This window comes from Pavona decussata, unplaced genomic scaffold (genome assembly GCF_977016875.1).
Source record: "Pavona decussata unplaced genomic scaffold, jaPavDecu1.1 SCAFFOLD_202, whole genome shotgun sequence".
Taxonomy (NCBI): Eukaryota; Metazoa; Cnidaria; class Anthozoa; order Scleractinia; family Agariciidae; genus Pavona; species Pavona decussata.
The window spans coordinates 2,363,436-2,378,308 of NW_028145610.1; the positions used below are offsets into that span (position 1 = coordinate 2,363,436).

The 14,873-nt window shown below is 36.1% G+C and overlaps 1 protein-coding gene across 2 annotated transcripts in view; it reads left to right on the forward strand.

The window, feature by feature from the left end:
• The window catches only part of LOC146461110 (calcium-dependent protein kinase C-like), a 53,122-nt gene that overhangs the window by 33,501 nt on the left and 4,748 nt on the right, over positions 1-14,873 (forward strand). For both annotated transcript variants that reach the window (XM_085087390.1, XM_085087389.1), the window contains 12 exons: positions 195-306; positions 464-604; positions 4,087-4,246; positions 5,504-5,738; positions 8,330-8,482; positions 9,044-9,217; positions 10,080-10,171; positions 10,915-10,977; positions 11,428-11,566; positions 12,238-12,318; positions 12,819-12,926; positions 14,076-14,216. In XM_085087390.1, the coding sequence (XP_084943516.1) occupies positions 195-306; positions 464-604; positions 4,087-4,246; positions 5,504-5,738; positions 8,330-8,482; positions 9,044-9,217; positions 10,080-10,171; positions 10,915-10,977; positions 11,428-11,566; positions 12,238-12,318; positions 12,819-12,926; positions 14,076-14,216 (1,599 nt within the window). The remainder of the gene's footprint in view (positions 1-194; positions 307-463; positions 605-4,086; positions 4,247-5,503; positions 5,739-8,329; positions 8,483-9,043; positions 9,218-10,079; positions 10,172-10,914; positions 10,978-11,427; positions 11,567-12,237; positions 12,319-12,818; positions 12,927-14,075; positions 14,217-14,873) is intronic.

Sequence of the window (14,873 nt, forward strand, 5' to 3'; positions counted from 1 at the left end):
TATGGTAGTTAGTTACTTACTTACTAAGCTTAGGTCAGAAGCATTTGTTAATTTTGTGATCAATATTTCTACACTTCAAACCCGTTTAGTTATTCGCTTAGAGTAATTAGAGCAGATTTTTGGATTGCTTCGAGCGTTTCGGCTAATTGTAAGCTGTTGTAAGCCGGCTATAACTGTTCTCCTGTTGTCTATAGTATCCAGAATCTCCCCACAAATTCGAAGTTCACACCTACACGAGCCCCACGTTCTGCGATCATTGCGGATCTCTCCTGTACGGTCTTATACACCAGGGAATACGATGCGAAGGTACTATTATCTTTGTATTCTATTTGTTATTAATTATAAATTTTAAAAATGAAAACGTTCTAACTTTTGGTTTGAGCTTCTGCGAATTTTAGTTAATCAAGTATAAACGGAACACTCAGGCATAGAATTTCACTAATCTTTCGTTTTTCTTTAATAGGTTGTCAAATGAACGCGCATAAAAGATGTGAGAAGTTTATTCCAAAACTTTGTGGTGCAGATCATACAGAACGAAGAGGTCGAATTCATTTTAAAGTCGCGATCGACGGAACGGGGAACGAACGGACTCTTAAAATTGACGGTAGGTTATTGTGTATAAAAATTTGCATATTATAATTTCTTTTTCCATGTTTATTGCTGTTTGGAACGAAAGTAATGTCCTGAAATACTGATAAATAACTAATTAACAAGTCCCATTTTTCATCGTGCTTGCGTTTGCGTTCCGATAAAAGGTTATACAAGGTTAATTTATAACTTTGGCACTTTAATTTGAAACATTTAAGAGCTGCGCGTGCACGATATTTGAGCACACAAACCCAGCTCTCAGCTATTTATTTTTTCCCGTTTTACTAAGTACCTAAACAATATTTAGCTTTCCACCTCGTTCTGTGGAATATTTCGTCACCTGCTCCTTTCGAATCCGTGTAATGTTGAGACATGTTTTGAAAAAAAAAAAATTTTATAATAAGTGAATTTTAATCATGGAATCTATTGTAGTCTTGGAAACAATAGCAAGTTTATCGCAGATAAACACTGTTGTTTTCCCTTTTTAGACCATCGAAAATAACTGATTTTTTTTTTAATTTTTAAATGAATTTAGCACACCACCAGCGAAATTTAAATTGATAGGAGACATTTAAAATATTTTCGACTTCTGTGTTGTCCTGTTGTGCAAAGTAGATGTAGATGAAGAAGTTATACATTCTTTGTCTTTGTTGAGGTTTTTATTAATACGTTAGTTATTGTTCCTCCAGCTCTTGTCAAAGAACATTTTTGTAGGGCCTTATATAAATACAAAGGTGAAGGTTTTATTAATTTTTTTAACCTCAAGTATCCTGTTAGCCATTAATAGAAAATAAAGGTTCCTAGCTTCAGACATGCCTCCCATAAAATTCCTAAATATGAGGGGAAGTTAAATAAAAATTCACTAAATTTTTGTAAAAGTGGGCGTCCGTATACAGGACCCCTTGACGTTTGTCTGGCCAAAACCATGACCTCAAGGAAAAATGCGTGTGGCACTTCTAAGGGCTATAAATAACTGCTAAATAAAGATTTTTTTCCTCTTCATTTTTACTTTTGTCTATTAGAAATTTTTTTGTCAATATTGTATTTGAAGACAAAAAAAATCAAATATTGGTTTCCTTTTTTGAACTCTCAAAATAAAAAAAAAACAAACACACTATGGTGACCTTGGGGAACACAATTGTTCAGGTTCACCAGTTTATGTTTATGATTTACAAGGATAATTTTTTGAAAGTACTCAGAACACCAAAAAGTGATTGTAGTGGATTAGCAAGCTTATAAACAGCAGGCGACCAAAAGCAAACCAAAGTAAAAAACTGATGCCCCCAGTGGGATTTAAATTTAGGTCCTCTTGAGTGAAGGGATATCACACAGACTACGTCATAAGCCATATCATGTAACTATTTTTAGAAAATGCTTAATTATAGCAACAGAAACTGCTGAAAATGTTGCAGACCCAAACATATGTAAAACTGAGTGTTCAGAGGTCGTGACAATATAGCTAGGCTTGTGCTGATGTTTAATAGTTAATACTGTTCTATCTGGTCAATGAGCTTCCATTTTTTATCAAAAATATGTGTGTAACTTCAATCTTGAGTTATTGTAGTCTTAGCATGCTAATTTTGTACTCCAAATATTCCAACCAATTACCAAACATAATGTTAGTATTAAGATTTGTTTTGGAATAGTTTCAGATACACTGTGCACATTATTTATACATTGGAAGACAGCAGCTGTTTTTTCATTTGAAACACCAGTCAGGAATAGCTTAAATTAAGTTATTGGCCACAGAAACACAAAAGCACTTGCAAAGCTATCAGTTTCTTCCTCGAAAGATGTTGGAGATAACTAAGTTGGCAGTTTTACAAATAAATGTTTTTTTCAGCATGTGGTTATCAAAATGAGGCAGTGTAGGTTGGCACAGTGTTGTGTAACGAATTCAAACAACTTTATGTGGGTGTCAAATCTTCGAGCAAACTTATAGAGTTCAGTAACCAGGATCCTTATATCAATGCCATTTTATAGAACTAGTATTAAGGTTAATGCAGTAAGATTAATACATGTAGATCAAAGAATACAGGTGTAGTTAAGCATCATTCTGTTTTGAAAGAGCTCCAAGCGTGACCCTGAAACAATGCCATTACTTTGGAAATTAGTAGCTTTTCATCAAAGACCTGACTGAGTTTTGGGCAAATGTTGAAATTGTCACCAGAAATACTTCTTTATGGAGAGATGATTGCATTCGTTAATTTGTCTCTGTTTATTGTTTCCCTTGATCATGCCTCGCCTCCACAACCTACCTGTAGGATTTTAGTGGACATTTTTTTATCATATTATTTTGTGCAAGTGTTTTTGTACTATGTCACTTCATTAAGTGTGGTAGAAGGCCAAATACATCGTATACAATCTGAGATGTGAAATTGTGTGATGTTAATCCCAATTCAGAACACCTGTTATTTGGGTTATCGTAACTTCTGAAATAAATGCTATAATCAAGCAAAGAGATAAAATTGCTGTGTTACAACTGGGATTTTTAATTCCAATGCTCCCTGGTGTTCTAATCACTTCAATGCAGAACTTCTTCATTGTTAATCTCTTCTTTAGTGGGCTTGAAGTACAAAGCTTGCAATGAATGGTGTCTGGGTGGTGCATGCTCCACTAGAAACAAATTGCCACATAGCTTGTTTTATTTTCATTTGCTTGTCTTAGGTTTATATTTGCCAAAATCAGCATCTTTACAGACAGTTTGCTTTGAAATGACCACCTCTTTTATTGCTAAGGGGAAGTAAATTGTGATGTTATTCCTGGGAAAATGTACGCAAGAAACAAAATGCGGAAAAAATTATTCATTTGGGTGTTACATGACAGGTTGAACAAAATCCACAATAGGACAGTGAGATTACTTTGAAATTCCTTTTTTCTCTTTTAGTTTTCTGATATCAAATTAAATCAGGATTACGGCTTGCATTCTCCCAACTTTTTGAGAAATTAATTTCTTTGTGCATTCAACGTGGAAAGAGTGCACTCCTAATACAGATTGGCGTCGAGATTGTATGAGAGAATGTTGATTGAATGAATGGATCAGGTTTCCCCCACAGATTTTGCAGGGATGGATGACATCATCACCAACTTGACAAAGGAGAGAGAGCCTGGTGACATCAAATGCACTCCCTAATCTTTCATTATACTAGTATCAAAAGGTCCTCTAAAACTATACACATAGATCTATGTAATTACAATAAAATAACCAAAATATTATACAATTGTACCAGCATGTATGCCTTTTGCTCAATAAATTTTGACTTGTGTCTAGACTTGGCACGATGAAAAATTAAATCCTGGTGTTGTCTAATATAATTGTGTTGGACATTGATGCTGAACAGAGTATACCAATCAATCTTTCTTGAACAACATTCGCAACAAATTTTGAATTGTGTGCCGACTGTCTAAAGATATAATGTTTTGGCCAGTGTACATAAAGAAACATGTTGTATCTATGTGTGCATATACATGTAACCTATTCTCATCTTATTTTTGTAGTTAGGGAAGCCAAGAATCTTATTCCCATGGACCCCAATGGTTACTCTGATCCTTATGTCAAAATCAAGCTCATCCCTGACGACCCAGCAAACTCCAGTAAGAAGAAGACCAAGACTATAAGGAAGACGCTAAATCCAGTTTTTAATGAGTCGTTTGAGTTGTGAGTATTAAAATTAATGATACATGTTAAGCAATACAAGTGTAGACTGCATTTTCTTGTATAACAGACCCATGCAGGAGGTTGGAAGAACACAAGAAAAGCTTGCTAATCTGGCGAGTAATTTAACATCCCAAGTGGGTTTATTGCTCAAACCTACTTTGTGATCGTGTTGTGTAAGGAAGTAAGTCCATTTTCCATAAAGGTTTGGAATGCCGAAGGTTACTGGCGATGTTTCATCGATAAATGTGATGTCTTTTAGTGGCAGGCTTACCCTTTCCTCTTGAGCCTGGGAATGAGGTTTGTGAAGTTGACGTCGATACTTGTTTGTTGCACTGGTTTGTTGTATGTCATAGTCCTTGACTATCTTCGCTGGATTTCATACTGTTGTCGGTTTTATATCGATTTAAAAAATGTCACAGCTACGCTGACACATGCTTTTCCTTGGCTGTTCTTGTCATGTTGGAGACTGTATACCGTAAATGATCTAATAAACGCCGGGGGCGTTTATTAAATTTCAAGGGTCCGAGGAGGACGTTTAAAAGATAAAGAGGCGTTTATCCTAAGAACTGTAACATGGTAACCTAAATACGGTATTATAATAACCTAAATAACAGAGCTTTAACATACAATCAAGTCCGTCCGCTGATAGGCCTAAGCCGTCTACAAATCCATAACGGTATATGTTACATTCAAAGCGGCGGAAAAGGGTACTGGTAGTTTTTATAGCTCAATGTCAAGACGCAACTCGCACACCGGTGTTAATTAAGCAAGAACGCAAATAAATTGATTGATTGCATTGTACATTATTCTATTTCTAGTTTATGTATGGTTTTCAGGGAAGGGGGCGTTTATTAGACAGGGGGCGTTTGTTAGAGAGGGGCGTTTAATACAAACTTGTCAGCTTAGGGGGGCGTTAATTAGATAGGAGGCGTTCATAAGAGAGGGGGTGTTTATAGGATCATTTACGGTAGTTTTAAATGATCATCATGAAAGTGTTGTCTGTAGGAGTGAAGTGTCAGAAAGGCAATTTGACCGTATATGTATCTTTATCAGTAGCATTGTTTAAATGCGGGCTCTCATTATATTGTGGGCAGACAAGTGTCTTTTCCCTAGAAAAGTAACCTAGGAAGCATTTATACTCAGGTAACCACTTATAAGGCTCTATCAAAACACCATCTTCTTATTACTATCTGTATTTATACATACACTGTACCATGTCTGAAGAGGACCTTAAGCTAAGTTTTCCTTTTTTTACAGCAACATTGTCCAAGCCGACTGTGATCGCCGCTTATCTGTTGAGGTGTGGGATTGGGACAGGACCTCATCCAACGATTTCATGGGTTCGTTGTCATTTGGAATATCAGAACTTTGGAAGCAGGGGCAGGAGGGATGGTTCAAGCTTTTGAGCAAAGAGGAAGGGAAGTTTTACAACATTCCTATCATTGATGATGATGAAGGACAGGCTGTATCAGAACTGAGAAATAAATACAAGGTATGTTTCACCTTTGTTGATCTTGAGTCAAACACTTTCAATCCTTTGGTGAAAATACACAAAATTATAAGTAAGTTAATTCCCACTTTTAAATGAAAAGCAACTTGCAATATGTTTTGGAAAAGGGAAGATGAATTCCATGCTAAAAGAGTATAATTATGTTTTTGTTGTATTTTGAGCCGAGAAGATCCACTTCAATGGAGGAAGTAAACCAATTGCCCATTTAGTATTCAATGCATCTCCCTGTTCAGATTATCCACAGTGACAAAGCTTGTCCTGTTCATGTCACTGATCTTAGACAAGTAAACATTGTATTCTTCATCACCATCAGTTTGCAGCATTAAACAGAATAGAATCTTGGTGATTTTGCAAATGGAAATGAATGGTACGCAATAAGTTTGGAATGACAGACTGCAAATTGAATATTCTTAATAATAATAATATTATTATTATTAGGAATGTTCAATTTGCAGTCTGGTCTTTGCAACCCATTCATTGTTGGAAGGTTTAAGCAATGTGGAACAATCTGTTTTTATTATGATTTAAATAACAGATTGTTCTACATTGCTAAAACCTTCCAACAATAAATGGGTTGCGAGACTCATGCAAAAGATAACTGCATGGACATCTGTTCTTTACTTAAGGTCTAAATATTGTTTGTTTTATTATCAAAATTGTGTCTTTTACCTTACTAAGTTATGTGAGGAAGTCAGGTTTGTAATTCAGTCACTTTATGTTTACAGCTGCACACAGCGCACATTAAACTAGTTGAACATTACAACTTCACGCCAATTTTACTGTGTCATGTAGAAATGAGTAATACTGCTGGATTTTGTAGCTTGAAGGCTCGTTTTAAGTCCTTTGGGCATTCACTTTGGGAGCCACTGAAAGAGTGTTGAATAAGTTTGGTTTCATTTGCTTGGAAAAAGGTGAGATCTTTTGGATGAGAACCTGAAGCAACTTAAAAAGGAATAGAACAATAGTGCTATTAAGCAACCATGAGCGGCTGATTGTTTTTAGCACATCCTTTTGTTCTTGACGTGTGAATAATGCATTTAAGTTTTTGTGCGAAACGCTTTCAAGTTTGATATGTATTTATTAAAATAGGGCATTTTGAGAGCTTCTGTCAAAAAGAGACCTTGAACAAGGATTTTTGATCTCTTCAGGCCAAAGTTCATTGTTTGTTTGTCAATCGATGGTTTGAACTGCAAAGTTAATTTATGCAAAGCCATCTTCTTTTGGTGTGTGTGTGTGTGTGAATTCCTAAGGAATTACTGCAGAGATTTGTGAATGAAATTAAAGTTCATCCCGAGAATGCTGTTTTTGGATTTGTATGTTTTTTTTTTCAAATCAGGTCTGTTTGACTGCTTTAAAAAGAGTTTTGAATGACTTTCTTTGGTTGGATATTTTTCAATGTCATGCCGTCAGCTGATTGAGCAGCCGATTCTTCTTGTTAAGATGTTGAATTGAAAATATTCCCTAAAGAATAAAAAAATTGTTTGATGATTTCACTTTCTTCTTAAAATAAATCAAACGAAACTTGTATTTTTAACATTACTGGGTACACTGAGCACCCTGAGTTTTTTTTCAGAAAGATATTTAAAGCTAGAAGAAATACTGTTTTTGTTGACACCCGTGTTTACATTCAAAATTCGAGATCATTCCGATAAGCGCGTGCTTGATCATAAGCTAAAATGAAATTTAAAAGATTATCAAAGAAAAGTTGCACTCCAACAGCTTTGAAAACATTTTATGAATCGACCTGAAATGCATTGCAAGTACATGTAGATGCCTTTGGGAATTAAGATTGTGTGAGGCGTGCGCCTCTCTGATGCGATTGACGCAGTACATGAAGTCAGAGCAAGCGCACGCTCAAGGTCTCACATGCATTGTATTGAAAACACTCAAGTTGAGGCATTTCAAACACATCTGAGTTTTCTTTATTCATTTACAGCTAAGTTCTATTTTTGTTTTACAATTATGTTATTTTTCTAGTATACTAGTTGATTAAAGATAACAAACCTGAATATTGTGCTTACGTTTTAGCATATAAATAGAGGAAACGGAGATGCATGACAAACACGAACTAACTTTATATTTAATATGCTCTCTGAATTAAAGCTTTAATTTGTTTTTTCTCAGGTGATAAACAAATGGAAATTGTCACACATTTTCTCAAAGGGCCTTCCGATTTCTATAGCTTTCTTACATTCCCGAGTGACATCCAACGTGAACACCAATGAATCGGCAATGAGTCTAAACAATAGCATGAATATACGAATACTATTTAAATGACCCACAAAACGTGGGTACACACCTAAATCAACATGAAGTTGTCATGAACATTTTAACTGGCAAGCCACATTAGGTACTAAAATTTTGTATTGCATTCTCTTAATTTTTCTTTCTTGATGTACATGTGACACAAATTTAGAACTTCCTTTTGATTAAAAGGGCTGGTTTACTTTGTGTCCACTCTGGTGTACAAGTGGCAGTTCTTACATTTAACTATTCCTTGTCAGCTCTTTAGCTTCTCAATAAGGTTGCATCCACCATTTGTGATTGTTAAACAATGGATTGTTTTCCCTTAGTTCATGCAAGCACAGCTGAAAGAAGAAGAAGACAGACAGGAAAGAGAGTACCGTGAAGCTCAGTCAAACCGCTACGACACTGTGGGTGGAGTAAGGTACAGGCCGGAAGATTTCCACTTCCTCAAAGTGCTTGGGAAAGGAAGTTTTGGCAAGGTTAGTTTGTTGAACAGGGTTCAAAACAGAGTCTGCAATTTTCGAAAAATATGGAAAACTGCTGGCTAATTTTCCATACCTGGAAAAAGTATGGAAAATAAAGATAAAGTCTGGAAAAAAAAAAAAAAACATCTGGTGTTTTTCAAAGCTTTAGCAAGTGCTTAATAACTAAGTGTTCAATTCTCGTCAGCTGGGCAAATTTCATTTTAAACTTTGTCTTAGCCAAAAATCTTCATTTGTGGAATCATAAAAACTCTCTTAACCCTATCTCCTGAAATTGTTATTTGATTTTGCTCATACTTAAATTATACCTTGTGTCTGGAAAAAGAAAATATTGGTTGGGAAAAGGTATGGAAAAAAAGGATTAAATTTGGCATACAAAAATGTGTGTTACCCGGTTGAATAAATATATTTTTGGGCTATAAGAAAAATGAAAACGGCTGCACAAAAATAAATACTGGAAGTCATTAAATATTTATTGTTGACTGGTAGACCCAAAATCTCTTGAAAATCACCTCTTTCAGTCTCCCCTTCTTGTTAACAATTTACTGTATTTACTAGGTCATGTTGGCAGAACGGAAAGGTACAGATGAAGTGTATGCCATCAAAGTGCTCAAGAAGGATGTGATTGTTCAAGATGATGATGTCGAGTGTACCATGACAGAAAAGAGAGTTTTGGCACTACGAGGCAAACCACCATTCCTTACATCTCTCTTCTGCTGTTTCCAGTCTTATGTAAGTTAAATGCCTAGCATTCAAATATTTAACTTTGTTGTTGTACAGTAAATCTTTTGTAGAGAATGGTAGCTTGCTAGACTATGCATTTTATTAGGCTTCGATCTCCCTATTAATTTATTGAAATTTATACCCATATATGCAGCAGTTCCATATGCCCCAGCTGTTCAAAGAGTGGATTACTACATTATAATGTCCTGTGGATAAATTACTGTCCAGAAGATAATAAAAATGTATTCTAACCAGGGAGACTTTCCATTTGGTTTGAAGTTTCTAAAAAAATAATGTTCAGTAGTTGCTGAACGGAACAGTATTTTCGGTTAACCACAATTGACTTGAAAACAAATCTGTTGAAGAAATCTGTTGGGCAGGAGAAACTGGACCCGAGTGGGAATGACTGCATGGCACAGAATTTTTGCTGGTTGTTCTGATTTTCCGGAACATTAGGACTACCTTTCAAAGTATATACTAAAAATTCTGAAATTTTATTCAGGAAATTTTCATTTGTTTTTTCCATGCCTTGTCCAGAATTTTTGGTCGAATCATTGGAATGTACCCCAGCCAGTACATTTTAACCACTGGATAAAGTTCTCCACGCCAGGGCTAGGGTTATTAAGGCTCACAACTCATTGCCCTTGATTTTTCTGAAATGTGAACTTGAGAACAATTATTGCAGAGTGATCAATATTCATTACAGTTATACAGTGAAAATTTGTCTTTTGGACTTTGGATAAATGCTGAGCAGATTCAAGACAAGCATGTGTTTGCATGTTTCCAAGGGGAACAAAAGAACCAGTTTTTTTTCTGACAGCTTAGAGTGGCTTCTCAAAGTTTGCTGACTGAGTTGTTGCATTCACTTCAGGATCGCCTCTATTTTGTGATGGAGTTTGTAAATGGTGGTGATCTGATGTTTCACATTCAGCAGCTTGGGAAATTTAAAGAACCTCAGGCCGTGTGAGTTACAAATAAAAATAAATCTTATTAATAAAGACACTATTAATAGTTATCTTGTGGAAAATGAATTTGATTAGGTGCTGTGAACGTCAGTGTGATTTTTGTATGCCCAAACATATGTTGCAACCTGTATGATAGTTGTAATGAACATGAATGGTAATATTTTACTGGTGGGTTAATTTGGCATTAAGTAGACATGCACCATACTCCAATGATTGGGCATCCTCCTCTTGTTGCCTTTGTGCCTGTTACTCCGTCTTTGGCTTGGCAAACTTTCATATACAAGTTTAGAAAGATTTGTGAACATGTTATCTCTGCTAACAAATGTCAAGTAACTAAGATTGTATCAAAGACAGTATAACTGTGTTCCATTGTTATCGACCACGTGGCATTTTAGCCCAATAGACTTTATGGTTCAGGGAAAAGTTCTCTCTTTAGTATCACACTTATGATAACTGAGTACAGTTTTCTACATGTCCATGCTTATGTGACCATGCATGCTTACCATTGCTATTATCATCGTCATCATCATCATCATCATCATCATCATCATTGTTATTATTATCATTACTATTGTTATTATTATTATTTTAGTTAAATGAATCATCATCATCATCATCATCATCATCATTGTCATTGTCATTGTTATTATTATTATTTTAGTTAAATGAATCATCAACATCATCATCATCATCATCATCATTATTATTATTTTAATTAAATGAATTTGTTTTCCTCATCAGTTTCTATATAGCAGAGATTGTCCTTGGGTTGCTGTTTCTTCACAAAAGAGGTATTGTGTACAGGTAAATTTGGATTCTGTTTTTGTACTGCAAGATGCCTGTTAGCCAGAAACCTTGTTCAAAGGGGAGAGTGAGAGATGATGGTATTTGTCTCTCTACACCCAAGAATATTAACTTTTTAAGGATTTCTTTGTTCTTTAGTTAGTTTTTTTTTGATATTGTTAAAGCATGTGAACTGTAGAGAAACATCATACAAAAAAATTATTACTCCTGTGTTTATGAAAAAGAGAGATTATGTTTGCGTACCGTAGATGCTAGATGATTAGTTGATTGACACATTGCATAACTAATAATTATTTATGGAACAGGAATTATTAGTGTATTGCAGTTTAACACCAGCTGTTTGGCCCAAGTGCATCTCTTATGTATGCAATTTAAACTGTCAGTTTAGCATGACAATGTTACAGATTTATGGAATACAATTCAACTGATCTTATTAAATTTTTCTCACAGGGATTTAAAGTTGGATAATGTAATGTTGGATAGTGACGGTCATATCAAAATTGCTGACTTTGGAATGTGCAAGGAGAACATGTTGAGTGGAAAAACGACAAGAACCTTCTGTGGGACACCTGATTATATCGCCCCAGAGGTAAAATGAACTTCTGAATTGCTCTGCACTGAGTGGCATTGGTTACATTTAAGCATGGGTGCCGCCCCAAAAAAACATGATGTAGTTTTATAGCAAACATGTTTATACTTTGTCACCAAACATTTGAAGAATGGCTAGGCATCATACAAGCATTAGGGCTTGAGTAAGTTGTTTGTTGGTACAGGTTTGAAGAATAATGCTGTGCTTAAGCTTTGCTAACGTTAACTATTTTCCACATTGAAATAAATTTAACATGCTGGAACGATTGCAAAACAACTTCATTTCTCATAGACAGTTACAAGTTCAAAAGTTTCGGCTCAATGACTGAAATGAAAATATGAACTGATTGAAAATAACTTTTGTTACAGTGTATTTTGGACTGTCCTACAGATACCAATTATTGTTGCCAAAGATGTTCATTATATCTTGCGTCAACTGTATTGATTGCTGTTGTTTCAGCATGCAAAGCGATTGAAAAACTTGAAAAGATGTTCATTATATCTGGCGTCAACTGTATTGATTGCTGTTGTTTCAGCATGCAAAGCGATTGAAAAACTTTGTGTACAACTGGCATGGGTGACTGTTGCACAATTTGTACAATTCCTGACTTTTTTATTTACCAGTCCTTAGTTTAATAATAACCATGAGACCTGCCTTTGTCTATTTTTCAGATTGTTGCTTATCAGCCTTATAGCTTTTCTGTTGATTGGTGGGCACTTGGTGTTCTCATTTATGAAATGTTAGCTGGGCAGGTTAGTGCAAAAAAAGTTGATTCTATCCCCTCCACCCCTCTACCGCCAGTCTGGTAATAGGCCAATCCTTTGGTCAACAGAAATACCCCACCCCTCCCCTATGATAATTTGTTGCTCAATAGTTCCAGCTCATGTCCCTTACTATTGCAAAGCATTATGCAATCCTTGTATTTCCTTTTTAGGAATCATGCTCCCTCCTCCTCGGGAATCTTGGTCCTCCCCCTTCCTCCTCTCCTTGGGAATCATATTATCCCACTTCCGTGCAAATCATGCTTTACCCTTCATTGGGTGGTGGGCTTCCTCTCTTCCTTGGAATCCTGCACCCCCTCCCCCCTGGCAATCATGCATTTTTTTCTCTCTTTTCCCCCATCCCTTAGACTTCCCCCTTCTTTTCTCCAGGCCCCAAACCTCCTTGTCCTTGGCCACAGATGAGTTTCTATTCTAAGACTTCTTGACAGCTGAAGTTTGTCTTGTAATGTTTAGCTTTGTTCACTCCACAGCCTCCTTTTGATGGTGACGATGAAGATGAATTATTCAACTCCATTCTGGAACACAGTGTGTCTTACCCCAAGTCCATAAGCAAAGAGGCTGTGAGCATCGTCAAAGGGGTAAGCCTTAAAATTTGTCTGTATTAACAACGCTTGTGTTCCACAACGGAAGCCATCATTTTTTAATATCTCAAAATCTTGTCAATTTGCTGACCTTACCTTATGTTATAACACATGGACAACACAAACATTTTATAGCCTTGTAGTGATTAGGTGCAAATGGCATTCTACTTACTTGCAGCAATTCGCGTACAACGTGTACCGGTATCTGTTTTTTATCTTGCCTACTTTTCAAACTGTAATGTACGTGAGCAAAGAAGAGTTTTATTTTATATGTTTATTTTTAACTGTACAAATAATGATTTTGGTTGACTAAGAGCTTCCAATAATTATTGTCTTTTAGTGAACTGGGTCATAGACCAGGTTGTTACAAGTAGTGTTACTTTACCTTATAAAATAATGAATGTGTCTATAAACTACTCTTTCAAATCTTTCTATTCTTTCAAATTTCAACTGAAAAATAGCACTGAATTGTGAAAACACTTAATCTAAATTGAAAAGGAGAGACAGTGACCCTGGTTTGCATCTTTAACTCTTTAACCCCCAATATCAAAGAATAAATTATTCTTTCTTGTCCCCATACTTTTCTTATAAAAGTACTGGAGAGAAGTTACATGTATTAAACCAGACATAACAAAGCGACAATCAATGAGATCAATGAGTAATCAATGGGTAATCAACTGATTAGTCATGATTATTGGCGATGATCAATGGCTAATCGACGACTCATTGATGAACAAAAATTTTGTCGCCTATTGACTACTCATCGATGACATTGATTACTCATCAACAACTAATCAATGCAATCAATGCCTAATCAAAGACTGAAAATTTTGTGGCCTATCGATTATTCATTGATTACTCATTGATCATTGGCAATAATCAATGACTAATCAACTGATTACCTATCGATTACTCATTGATTTCATTGATGTCATCAATTAGTTAAATCCTTAATTCTCATGACCTCAGCGGTTGAATAAGCATTAATGTTACAAGGAGAATTTTGCTGCTGATCACTGTTAAGGTTTAACGGGTTAAATGCCTAAATTACCCATAATTTGCTGTCAAACAGCAAGGCCTACAATGAGTCACTTGGCAGAGCACGGAGAGGTACAGTAGTAACGTTTGAACTTGTTGTATCTTTAGTTCTTGACCAAGCACCCGGCCAAGCGCTTGGGTTGCGGAGAAAACGGAGAGCAGAATATCAAAGACCACGTGTTCTTTAGACACATTAACTGGTTGAAGCTCATGAACAGGGAAGTTCAACCCCCATTCAAGCCTAAAATTGTAAGTGTCATTTCCAACTTCTGTTTGTGTTTGCTTTGTAAGTTTTCATGATGTGACAGTGGACTAAAGGTATATGAGAGCTCGGTAAATACATATTAGGTGCTTTAAGCCACCGTTAAGCCGCCTTTACACGTTGAAACTTTTAGCTGAAACTTGAGTGCAACGGCGCTGCGAAACAAGTTTCTCGAAGTGGCTCTTGCTTTTTTTCACCACTGTGACCGTTGCGGGCCGTTGCCGAAGTAGAAAGCGGTTCTACTTTTCGTGAAGCTTGTCTCGCAACGGAAGTTCGAGAAAGTTTCACGAAACCGACCATGTTACAGGGTGCACGGCCTGCTGAAACTTGTTTCGCAGCACCCTTGCACACAAGTTTCAGCTAAAAGTTTCAACGTGTAACTACCACATGGCCATAATTTGATTCAGAATGATTCTGCAATACATGATTGCGTGGTAATCGGTAGTTTGACTTTGGGATCTTGAGGGATGTTCCTGCTGCTTTAGCGTTCGAGTAGATCCTTATTTTTCTTAGGCCTAGTGAAGCGAGTGAAACACTCGATGAACTGTTCACAGTCTCATAGTTTCTTTTGTGATTGTCGAGATCGTATATTTCGATCAAACTGCCGCCATCTTGGTTTGTAATAGCGAGCGCAGCCTAGGGCG